At 42.2% G+C, this 12982-nt stretch overlaps 1 protein-coding gene across 4 annotated transcripts in view; it reads left to right on the plus strand.

Annotated features, from left to right (window-relative positions):
* The window catches only part of PHACTR2 (phosphatase and actin regulator 2), a 72881-nt gene that overhangs the window by 15166 nt on the left and 44733 nt on the right, over window positions 1-12982 (plus strand). For all 4 annotated transcript variants that reach the window (XM_059467578.1, XM_059467581.1, XM_059467579.1 and 1 more), the window contains exon 2: window positions 12238-12405. In XM_059467578.1, the coding sequence (XP_059323561.1) occupies window positions 12238-12405 (168 nt within the window). The remainder of the gene's footprint in view (window positions 1-12237; window positions 12406-12982) is intronic.

The following is a 12982-nucleotide window of genomic DNA, read 5'->3' on the forward strand; positions in this document are numbered from 1 at the left end:
GCCATTCCAGTGTTCCCTCTGTGCTCCCTGGGCATGGGGAATAGATCATCCGTCACCTGTGGGATCTCTGCTTTCTTTTCCCTCCTTGGATCCCCACAGTGATGTTATTTTGGGTCTGGGAAGAGCAGAAACCCAAGCAAGCCCTGCCTGCCAGGATGGGCTGCTCACCTCTGGGCAATGCCTTAGAGAGAGACCCTGTGGAAGTGGAAGTACCACCGGTGGAAACAGTGATTGCTCCTTCCTTTGTGGGACACTTTGGCCATGTGTTGATTCATTGTTAACCAAGCTGATAATTAGCTCTTTCTCTTCCTTGCTGGGTGCATCAGTTGCTGGGTGAGTTGCAGAAAGCCCAGGATGAGAAACAGTAGGGTCAGGCAGAAACTGCAAGCAGGGATTTCTGAAGTATTCCTGTGGGCTTTCCTAAGAAACAGCTTGCTTTCCCAGGGACCGATGGAAACAGGCGAGCACTCTGGCACACGCTGTTCCCTCTCTAGGAAAACATTTGGTAGTAGTTTAAAAAATAAAGCTTTATAGAGCTCAAATAATGCCAAAGATGCATTTGGTGAAGACTGATGCTGTACATACTTTATTTGCAAGGATTTGGAATTTCCAGTGCTGCTTGGAGTTGCTGGCAATAGGTCCAGGGCTTGCCAGTCATATTCGGGTTTTTTTGCACGACCTCTTTTGTTTTAATCAAGTTCTTATTATGACACTCTTAAGCACATGGGTAAATAATAAAGCTTTTGTGCTCAATTCATCTGTATCAACAAGGTCATGGCACTCGTAATCATAAAACTAAAGAAACTTGATAATTGTGAGAACAGCTTCTGTTTCATTTGGGTTTTTAAGTAATTCATGTCAGTGTTTTGTATTCTGGCTTGTAAGTACTCAAGGGTAATGTAGCCTGGTTTACCTCTAAATAAATAAGGAATAATAAAAATATTTTTTAATGAAAGTTAAATTGTTTAAAGGTTTAAAGACAGTCTTAAAGAAAATACAAAATACAGTGAAGTGTGTCATTCTGTACAGTTTGGAGTGACCTTTGTCCACATTAATCTCACTAAAATAGGCTAAATTATTCTTCTTGTTTTTACTGAGTTTTGTACAAAGTAAAAAATTAATATATTATCTGATTCACAATCAGCCTGAATGCATCATAATGATAATTGGAAGGCTTAAAATGTTTCATTGGGCTACGATGACTGCTAATTCCTAATTCCACTTAGAAAAATGAAAGGTTTTCCTGCATGGCAATGTATTGATGCATGGTGGAGTAGCTGGGTGGGCTCAGGTGCCCCTGACAGACAAACAGGCATTTGCTCTGGTGCCCTTTGAAGCTCTGTATGCTGAAGCAAAGTACTGAATGAATATATTAGGCCATGGGGGAGTGTAGTGCTGGAAAGCACTGCTGGGGAGGAGGTGGGGTCTGGCATTTTTTCTGTTGGTGCTTGCTTTCTGGCTCAAGGGATGCTCATCCAACTCCAGCTCAAGCAGTTCAGTTCAAGCTGGCATATAAAAGTTGAAGTTGGCATTTTGTTTTAGTCTGCAGACAGCAAAGATGTATTTTATGATAGCTTAAAATGCCAGTGTCTGAATGAGAAAGTTAGAGAGGGACATGCTGGCAAACAAACTCATAGGGGCTTGTGGATAGCTAATTTTTTTGTCAAATGCAACAGCTGAGCAGGTGTCAATGAAAATCAGAAATCTGTTGTTCAAGCTATTGTCTCTCATTTTATACTTGGAGCTGAAACAAGAATGGTCTTTATGGTGTTTGTCCATACTGCTCTTTAAACAAAGAGGTTCTGATCTATGGCCAGCCCTCTTTAAGCACTGTGATAATGCAGTCATTCATTATTAACAGAGAGCAGAGAAGTGGAAGGCCCCAAATACATCAGGAAGAGCCAAGTGGGGAAATGAAGGTATCAATTATGTATCTGCCATGTTAACGATGCTCTTACAGAGCAGTTGTTTTCTCCTAAGGGAAGAATCCGCTGGGAAAGCAAAGCATGTTCTCAGTGCCTTCCCTGACAACAAGATGACACCTCCCCACCTGAAGCTTCAACAAGCCCCTTTCTTTAGCCCCTTTCCCTCCCAGGAGTGCTTGATGCTCTGCTTTGTCCTGGGCTGGTGCCTGGATCTAAAAGGAGAGCACTGCTGGCTCTCCCACAGGGAAGAGGGATCCTGTTTTCCAGCCCTGCCTCCACAAGTGAGAGGCACATGTACCCCAGGGTGAGCTGTGAGCAGGGCAGGCTCCAGCCCAGCATCCCAGTGCAATGAGCTGCAGGGCAGCAGCTTGCTCATTTGTAATTTGTTCCAGCTAAAGGTCTTTTTATTGCCAGCACCTCACTTCCATAAACACTGATTCCATGGAAAGACTGAAGTAAAAAAAATATGCATGAATACAGCCCCAAACCTTCATGAAGATGATACTACAATTCCACTGGGTTTTACTGCAGTGATTTACAGTGCCATCATCTTGCTTGATGGAATTACTGTTTCTTGATTGTGTAGGAAAGGGACCATAATGGTTTTTAAAGTAAAACTGAATCCCATCACAGTTGCACAGACTCATCCTGTGACAAGGACGTGAACATGCCCTGCTGAGAAGGGCAGCTGAGCTGACAAATATATCAGCTTGTGCCTGATTTTTCCCACCTTGGCCCTAGTAAAGAACAAGTTACAGGGAGTAAAACAGCTGTTTGCTGTGTGGCTGGGGATGAAGAGGGTAATGAAACATGATGCAGAATAAAAGTCAGCTGCAACTTGGCAACTCCCTTTTCCTCCTAGCAATGAAGATAACTTAGACTGTATTAAGATTTATGATATTATAGGTACCGAATGATTTTTATAGGCTGTGGTTTTAGAGTTGTCAAATTAGTATTTTGATTAAGAAGACTGTATTTAATCATTAACAGGTTGTTCTGAGTATTTTGGAGCTTCACTATTATTGTTTATTCAAGCTGGTGTCTAGCAACAAAGACGAGCATTTTAAAGGCAGCTAAAAACTGAACTTAAAAATAAACACAGTTCTACAAAGACAGCAGAGCTAAAAGCCTGTACAAATATTTGCAATGACAGCAACAATCAGAAATTTGTTGGTTGGGTTTAAAAGTGTTCTTGACCTCCCTGGCAGGTTCTGAGGCCAGCAAGGTCACATAAAGAGTCTATTTGCTTTGAGGTTGACTTGCACACATGTGGACAAATGCAGTATGCTGTTTCCTGTACTAGAAAAAAGGTGTTGAAATGGTGCCAGTATAGAAGAAAATTGTTCTCTTGAAAGGCAGCACAATGAGCTCTGGGCTGTCCTGTCCCAGGCATTTAATTACATGACTGATCAAATTGCTCCTAAGGTTTTGGGTGTGTTCATGTGCTGTTATTTGTAGATCAGGAACTCCTTGTCATAGGAGTGGGGAAGCATTGGGATGGGAGCCCACAGAACCAAACCTACTTTCAGATACATAAACATGTTAATTGTGAAAGATTTGATTAAAAGTAGTAATAATAGAGGGAAAACCACATGTAATATTTGTAGATAATTGTGCTTGGCAAGGGCACTGGCTGGTCTGGAACGAGTTGGAGTGGGTTCCTCACCTTTTTCATGCTGAAGAGGAAAACAGCTGATGATGTTATCTCTTCAGGTGGTCATTGCTTCAGCACTGGATGTGTTGAAGGCATTAGAGTATCTCTCACACCTGTTGGCAGTGAGCTCAGGTGATCACCTCCTGGCAGAAATCTTCCCTCTCTTCACAAACTTCTCTCTACTCCCATTCTGTTCCTGTCCCAGCTCAGTGGTACATTCTCTAGCTCAGAAGTAGGAGCTGACTCACTTTTAGAAGCCCAGACAAAAGGCTGTTTTGTCTCGGTGCAGTGGTAACATGTTGTCATCTTATTGCAGGGGTTCAATACTGATGTCTCCTTATCCAAGCACTGACTCTTTCTTCTTCACAGAGCAGCCAAGTGACTCCAGTTCCTTCTCAACCAGCCACCCCCCTCTTTTATAGCACTTTTCTTCTCTCTGGTTACAGCTGTGGCCTCTTAAAGTCAGGCCTGTTCCTACTCTTTGATAATCAGCTGCAACTCCTTAGGGGTGAGATTACTCTCTACACTATCTTTATTTTCTTATATTCTATCCCCCTACAATAACGTGCAGCCTTACAAATGGTCACCAGCGTAGCTGGTGGTTCATCCAGGGTTTCTGTTGTGCTGGTGCAGAAACACAGGCTGAGATGACTGGAAGGCCACTTGTGTGGGCAGCATCTCTGTGAAGCTGTACCTGCGTGCTGCCTCTGCCTGCAGGGGTGATGCTTCTGGGGACACAGCCAGAGGTCTGCAGGGAAATGCCTCTGAGTTTCCAAGTGCATCTGGCATGGCTGAAAGGCATCGAAGAGAGTTCAGCAGTGAGTCCTTTAGCCAGTGATGCAGAGTAGGGGGTTAGCAGAATAATCTCCTAACATCCTGCAGCTTCTCCTTTGGGATGGTGTATATCTGCAGAGGAGCCAGCCAGCTGAGGCCTGTGACAGTCTCAGGCTTGCTTAGGGAGAGGAGAGGAGGGATAAACAGCCCAGAGTAACTTTGGCTATGCTTTTACTCTTTTCCTAGGTTTTTGACCTGGCCTGTTTGGGGCAGATGGAGAGTAAATTGCTGCCATCTGGGGTGGTGGAAACCAGGGCCAAAGGCTTCTCTGTGACTCTCCTCACCCAGTTTTATCTCAGCATTGGTATAACACACCTATTAACTACTGCAAAGGTGGTTGCTTTTAATTCTTCTTTGTCACCACACTGAAGAGGGGCCACAGGTGTTTCGGTTTATTTTCACACTTCTAGCCAATATCTGCTGGGGAGATTTACCACTTGCCTGCAGCTAAAAAGATTCATTGTGAATTTATTGCAGCTATATTTCTCCCCCATAATAAGGCTATGCCAAGAAAAGTCAGTAAAGAGGTATTTCCAGTTTTGCAGTTCTGGTTTTCAGATGTGATGTTTTAAAATATCAATACAGAATTTAATAAGATGAGTACCTGCACCTTACTTTTAGGTGAAATTACAAAATCTTCCAAAAAATATTTGAACTGTAAATAGAAATATATACCATTGTAGTCCAAGGAGATTTATCCCTTAATGTTCAGACACAAGAAGCATTAATTTTCAATTAGCAGTTCCGTTGGTCAAAGTAGTTAGGTTGCTCTTTTATGTACAATGCTTTTAGCTGTTGTTTTTTCTTCCCCCCCCCCCCCCCCATCTCTGTTATTGTGCCTGGATTTTTTTCCCCCCTGTTTTTGTGGAGGAGTTGCTTTGACCTTTGATATGATGTTTCGTATATCTGGAAAATGTAACTGTCTGGAAACTTTCTATTTGCTGATTTTTTCCTCAAGTATTGGGGTTGAAAAAAAAAAAAAAAGAATAAGCAGCCTGCATTAAACCTATGACCCCTTTCCTTCTGGTTGGAGCCAGCTGTGTCCAGGGTGAGAGAGGAGGTAGCAAGAAGATTTTTGGCCAGATTGCTTTCAAACCTGTATAACAGGATGGCTGAGCATTTGCTTGTTCCTTCTTCAGGAAGCTGGAAGTGTGGAAGTTAAGCATTTTATTGAAGAGGAGGAAGAAGTTGTGTAGCTGTTCCAATAAGGACTGCATGTTGCCAAAATGTCAATAATTATTTCACAAACACATGTTTGTGGGCATATTGCAAACATAGGTCAGATTTTTTTTTTCCCCCAGACCTTAAGAGAATCCCTGATGTGTTTTGACATAAGAAACAATTGGGAAGAGAGGTGATGTGATTGTAGAGGTCTGACTGCAGTGCTCAAAGTGCTGTAGAGCACACCCAGCTCAGATGCCAGTGTAGATAGAGCAGATGAGCTCTGAACCATGAAGTTCCTGCATGGGAAGTGTAATTCAGTGAGGCTGGGCAGCCCTGACTGGCTGTGTTGCCTTTGATATTTTTTACAGAGTGTCCTACAATCATAACTTAGCTTTTTTTCTCTGTAGAATTAACCCCGTGGGAGTGAAAGCTATATTGCAAAGTAGTGCTGAAGCTGGAGGTTACAAGTGTGTTATCTGCATTTGGGATGCACTAGCAAGAGACAATTTGTGGTAATGACAGCCTGGAACCTGACAAACCAACCACCAGCACTTAAGCTGAGGTGGTTATTGTGACCAGGAAAAAGAAAAAGCAACATTTTTTGCACTTTACCCCAATGATGCAGCAGGCACATGTCAAACCCTAAAGCTAACCCTGTTTTAGGTCCTGTTTCCTGTGTAATTAGTGGGAAACCCAGGTCAGGTCTCCTGCTTGCTTGCTGGGATCATTGTCTCTTAGGACTAGGGCCTTCTACCTAAGAGAGAGATAACTAAATAAGCTTTTCAGCCAGTCAATCCCAGGTGTAGAGCTAAGAAAGTGAGAACTAAATAAATACATCATTGTTTGGAACTCTGGTCAAATTTCTTCTCTGCACACTGCAGAAGAGAACAAGTGTGGCTGAGCATCCCTCTGAGCCACATGGCTCTTTGAAACGTGGAGCCCTGAGTATCCATGCTATGAATTTCAGGGAAGCACAGGCTTCCCTCTTTTCCTTTGAAGTACCTGTGTAGCTGTACCTGTGCTTTTTGCAGAGCTTAGGTAGGGGCTCATCACAGGCAGAACAGATTGTGGTCTTTTGAGCTGAGCTTTCCACTCTTGCCAGGTTTGACTTTCTGCAGCAAGGTAACATTTTGCCCGTGGAAGCAGTGGGAGTTGCAAGGTTCAGACTTGAAACCCTTTCTGGGCTTTGGCACTGCTGATCCAAGTGTGATTCCAGCAACCCCAGAGGCATTTGTGTGTATTCAGGCCATCATCCCTGCTGTGGTTATCCTAGGAGGATTCCCTCTGGCTCTTCCAGGGCAGCAGCCAGCCTCCCTATCGAGTAGCCGCTACCCAGCCTGTTCAGCTGATTGCCAGCAGGAGGTCCAGTTAACATTTGGCAACATTGGCAGCTCCATATGGAAACTACCACTCTGCCGCCCACATTTGAACTTCAGCTTTTTCCTTTCATTTAATTAAAACACAATCAAGGCAATTAGCTCATGACAGAGTTTCTCCAAAGTTAAACTCCAGATGTATGGCAAGGCAAAAGCATGGAGATGCCAATTCATTGTGCTGCCTGGAGGTAGATTATATCTCTTCCATTTAGCAGTTTATCCACCATGGATTAGCTGTATTTTTCCCTTTCAAGTAGGTTAAGAAAAACCAACAACAACAAAAAACAAAACAAAACCACCCACAAAACAAAAATGTGAGAAAGAAAAAAAAATTCCATCTGGTTCAGGTCAGGAAAAATAATAATTTGAGATACTTATGGAAAATGACATTTATTGTGTCAGAATGACTTCTGATTTTCAATGACTACATCAAACCTTTTATCATGCAGTGTCTTGAAGTTTGCCAGTAAGCTTGAGGAATAAGCAGCTTATATTCTATAGTAAGTTGATGACTTACTGCTAATTGGGGATAATAGGCAGCTGCAAAAACATGTTGATTTTGCTGGCATAAAAACCATTATTTCCAACTCTCTGCCCTCTGGCAAGGTGGTATGGAAAATCATATTGTTGTCAGAAGAGGTTTTGAGGTCTCAATAAACCAAGAGGACTTTTGCAGCACATCCCTGCAAGGCAGCAGGGTGCAGTGGGAGGAAGAGAAAAAAAACTGTACTAGCTAACTGGTAGTTAATAAGCACAGAAATTGTATCCAAATCCACACGTAAGGTAAATCTGAACTGGGACCAAGGCACCTTCTGCTGCATTTCTCAATTCATTCATGGTTAGATGAGGCAATGCCCTGAGTCACCTGTGTTCTGACAGGATGAAAAGGTTTTCCTCACATGCTTCAAGAGTGATGTGGTGATCCCACAGCAGTACTGAAAGAGAGCTATTGCTAGTGAAAGTATTATGCTACCTCAGTGCCTTGGTATCAGTGGGGCACTTGATTCTGTGCCTTTTTCCCTCTTGGTTATGTTGTCCAGCTGTAGGAGGAGGACTTTTCCTTCATCTTGCCACTTTTAACGTTGCTGTATGACAGGGATCCAGAGCAGAGTTGCAGTGCAGGTGGATAAGCCTTGGTTGATGTGGGTGAGAGAAGGGATAGCAGCATGGTGGGGAAAGGAGAGAACTTGACATTCTGCTGGCACCTTCTTGTACTTAACAGCCCTGATGTGAGAAAGAATCCCTTAAATATATACCAGTACTGCAGCAGGATTGGGTTAGATCAGTTGTGTAGAAAGGTGCTGGTGAGGGGAGCGAAGGTTAGGTTCTTCTGCTGGCTTTTCATTTTCACTGCCAAGAGAAAAAATATACAGAAGCAAAAAATACAGAACATCCAAAGTCATAAATATAGTCCTCTTTTCTTTTGATAATAAATTTCTTTAATTCAAAGTTTTTAAAAAATAGTCTTGCTGCATTTTGATCACAAGGCCTGGAACCAGCAGAAACACACTGTTTAGTTTACAATAATTGATATTAGACTTGCTTGAAGTTATCTGGTGGGTCATTCTTCTGTTGCATTTTGCTCTTATAAAGTTAGCCGTAAGTTCTTATCTGAAAAAAGTGTTAGTGTGTGTCAGTGCTGACGTCTTAGTTTTGAAGTGTACCATGCCCTGGGAAAACTGTGATGGTTTCACACACCTGCCTCAGCCCCACAGCATCTCTGAAGATCATTCACAGCCCTGAAATGTTTCCTCAGCAGCTACAGAGATCAGCGCTGCTTATTGCAAGTAGCCTTCCTGGGATGAGACGTGTTCAGTCATCTCTAAGCATTTGTAGGAAAGTCAGGCTCATCCACAGGCTGATCTAATCTTCTCTGGCTGCCCACAAGCTTGAGGAGAGGCTGTCCTTTTTGTACATTTCATCTGATAACAGCCCATGTGGCAAGATTCAGCTTTGTAGTGTCCCTGCAAGCCTTGTTGGCCTTTGAGCAAGATCTCCTTGTTGTGAGACATTGATGTGCAGGGTTCATATCCTCACTTCTTGTCCTTCTTGCGCACCCAGCTGATCCTGCAGCTGGAAAATCTTCACCTAGGGCAAAGGACTGGAATATGGTCATGTAAACTATGCAGGTACTATAGCCAGAACTCCTAGTGTCAAACTTAATGTTTATTGAAGACAACAAAGTGACTCACTGGGTTTTTGAAGAAGGCAGGACTTCAAGAACTATATATGCAAATAATGGAGTAGTACAAGTCAGCAAGCTCCTCTAAACCTCAGAGAGCTAAGATGTTTCTTTTCCCCTCAGTGAATATGTATGTTTATAATGATTAATAAAAGGTAGATAAGTTCTCTGAGGTGAAAAACACACCACCTTATTCTTAAGTAGTACATGGCCTATAAAGCAAATAACGTGCATCTGAAGCATCAGTTTCCTGTGGAATGTTTCAAGCAAGAGGAGTAATAACTTTTGCAAAGATCTTTCTATAAATGTTCTGAAATATCTTTGCTGAAATTGTGGGGTTTTTTCTAAATAGCTTATTAATTGATAAAATGTGCTAGCTTGTGAATATATATGTATACACATAATATATGCAGTTTTGAATATAAATAAGTTTCTTTTTCTAAAGTTAGTCTGTGATATCGGCTATGCTTATTCCTTCTTTTCAAATACATATTTCAAATGAGGGAATTGGTGCAAGGTCCATGGATTAGTAAATTCCCAATTTTGAACACTTGTTGAACTCACTAGATAAATCAGCTCCTTGCCTTTTATTGTCTGAAGGAATTAATGTTGACATCTGTTTTCAAAAGTTTCAGTCTTCCTGAATAGAATTATTTTCCATGAATTTCATGTATTTGCTCAGTTTGAAGCAGACAGATTTCTGTAGCTAGGATGAATATGATTATTTTGTAGTTACCAGTTTTTCAGCAGAGGGCAGAACAGGGACCACTGCAAATCTATTTCTCTGTGAGGAGCTATTGGAGCCCTAATTCTCCTCCATTTCTGCTGCTGGGCAGAGGGTGAAAAAATCTGGATGAGGTTTTTGTGAAAGTGGTCTCCTGCAATGGGCTGTACTCCATGACTCAGGAGCAGTTGAAAAAGTCAGTGTTCCAGTGCTTACAAGCCCATGCTGTCTGTCAGCAGGATGCAGGCTCTTCACACCAGCAGCACAGCCTTTCTGAGCCACTGGAGAGAAGAGCATGGCTTTTGTCCTGCTGCCTCAAGGGTGAGTGTCCTCTCACTCCCCTGAGCTGATATCTCACTGCTTCTGCCAGTGAGATATTGCCTGGCTCCTGCCCCAGGACAGGACTCTGCAGCCAACAGATCCTGGTCTCTTTTCTTCATGGCTTCACTTCTGAGTATTTGGATTTACTGGTGCTGATTTCACAGAGAAACTGTATGTTTCTGCATCCCATAGCACCATGGGAATATTGACTGGGAGGGACTCAGGAGGTTACTTGGAGCAGGACTGTTCCTGACAGTGGGTGAGGTCAGCCCCAGAAGGAGCTTTGGTTCACATCCTCCTAGGACCTGATCCAGTGCTGCACTACCCAACTCCTGCTGGTGTTTTCCTTACCTCTTTTACCTGGCTTTTCCTGGCTGCAAACTGTGGCACTCATCCCTTCTTATGTCAGCTGGAATTGTAGAGATAAATTTTGCTCTCTTGTCTTTGTACATACACTCCAAATAACTGTAATTCTCCCTTAGATCCACAGTTTCCTGCAGAGGCTTCTGCATTCCACAGGGGATTGCAATCCCTGATTTCAGGCAAGGCACCTGTGCAGGGCTCCTTGTGCTGCCCTGTGCCTCTCTGCAAAACTGCCCACAGCCTTTGGTGATCTTGCCATCTCTCACCTGGCTTCTCAGGTGTGCTGGGTGAGCTGCTTTATTTTAAGGCAGTCTCATTTTAAATCTCTCTAAAGTTCACCTTGTTCTCCAGGGCACACAGGTGAGGAAGTTTATCACTACTTTTCATAGACTTCAATGAAATTATATAATGAATCTTTCTTGTCAGTACTTTATTTCAAAATATTGGAAATAAAGTTTTTTGGACTCTCTTTGCATTACATCTGCTTTCTCACAGAATTTTTTTTTTTAACATCCTGGATCAATCTTAAGCCTAGGACAAATATAGGATTCATTACATGTCATTTGTCTGAGAAACAGAATAATAAGATTGCACCATGATATTATGTGGCTGAATATGTATCTTTTTAGCAGTTAGGTCACAAGACCAGGATTCAGGAAGCTATTTGGCAAACATAAAATTAAACACTTAACAATTCTGTGCCTCATATTTTCCATCTGTGAAATGGGGACATTGGTATTTCTTTCTTTGAATAGCATTTCTGATTTAATGATCTATGATTATCATTGCTACTGTTAAGAGTGCATCAACTCTGTTCCGAATTGGTTATAATTAGAATTTTTAGATGAATGAAAGCAATTACAGAGCCTATATGCCAGAAACAGTTAAGCCCATGATTAATTTTGTTTCTCTAAGTAATGGCAGTTACTTCGTTGCTCATAGGAGTAAAATTCAGCACATTGGAATTGTTTGCAGGACTACAAATGGAAGGATAATTCTTCAATAGAAATAAATAATAGTAGATTTCTCAGGGTAGTTTAACTGTATGCTACAGGACATTGTGGGATGTGTCTTAATTGGTTCATGAAACTCAAAGTTTGCTAAGTATTGGCTTTCATATAATTCAATATGTTTTTGCAGTAAAGAAATCCTTCTATAAGTTTTGGCTCCAGTTCAAAAGCTTATTGTTAAATACGCTTTGTGAGTAAGAAGCCTGACTCATGGCAGGCTGTGCTGGGAAGGACTGATTACCAGGGATATCAAACAGACCTGGTCCCATTCCACTGCCAGAACAGTTATCTTTAGAGTTTGTTTAAGAAAGGATTAATTTTACCCAAAAGAAACAGTTTATGTTTTCACATTGCAAGGGTTTTGTTTTCTATGTGATGATAGCTAGTTATTCAACTCCACCATGGATTGGGAAAAACTCACCCAAACATAATTTGGAAGAAATTCTCCTGTAGTGATAGAAAACCACTGGACTGTGCAAATACACCAGATGAGCATCACGAGATGCAAGTTCTGCACAGCCTCAGTTGCAGAGAAGCACTGAAGCCCAGGGCTGCCTTCTGGAACAGGAAAAATCCATGTTGATGCACACACAGCTTGTTGCAGTCTGGTAGTGGTGCAGTTTAGCTGTTGGTACTATTTCATTTTCCATCCTTCAGTTATTTTTATTTCTTTTCTTTATACAGTTGATGGTTTGGACAAGGCTTCAATTGCTAACTCAGATGGACCAGCCCCAGGATCCCAAACTCCCCCCTTCAAGAGGAAGGGCAAACTCTCCAACATTGGCAAAATCTTTAAACCTTGGAAATGGCGGAAGAAGAAGACCAGTGACAAATTCAGAGAAACATCAGCAGGTATGTCTGTGGCCCTTTGGTAGCAAAGAGTAGAAAACACTGTGATGGTTTTGCAGGGTAGTATTTGAAAAGCTCTTTGAACTTGTTAGATGGCAAAGATTATTTAGGCATGGTATTTGACATACAGAAAAACAGTTTGATCCTTGGCAAGGAAAAACCATACCTGTTCAGCTTCTGTCTTGAACCTGTCCCCTAAAATACACAGCTGATTTTTTTACTATACATGTCCTCAAATATATTGGAAAATCTCTCTGTCCTCTGGGTAGTCAGTGACTTGAATTATGAAACAAACCTTGCCTTTGTGGGGACAGAAGTCTGGGGCAGAAGCAGATGTAGCCATGCCCAGCAGAAGAACGAGGATCAGCTCTGCAGCCCCTGCCTTCACAGAGGCTGCTCCGGCCCTTCACTTCCCCACTGACTGACAAGGTCTGAAATCAAATGCTGTGGTTGCATTATATTCTGTCTGAAAAGAGGGGTATTAAAGGCTGGAATTTAGTTAGCCAAACATAGTTGTTTGGGGCCACCTGAGATGCTCTGGGTGTCCTGGCTGCTCTCCCAGAAGGTTTGATATCATATT

This window comes from Ammospiza nelsoni, chromosome 3 (genome assembly GCF_027579445.1).
Source record: "Ammospiza nelsoni isolate bAmmNel1 chromosome 3, bAmmNel1.pri, whole genome shotgun sequence".
In the NCBI taxonomy this organism is placed as follows: domain Eukaryota; kingdom Metazoa; phylum Chordata; class Aves; order Passeriformes; family Passerellidae; genus Ammospiza; species Ammospiza nelsoni.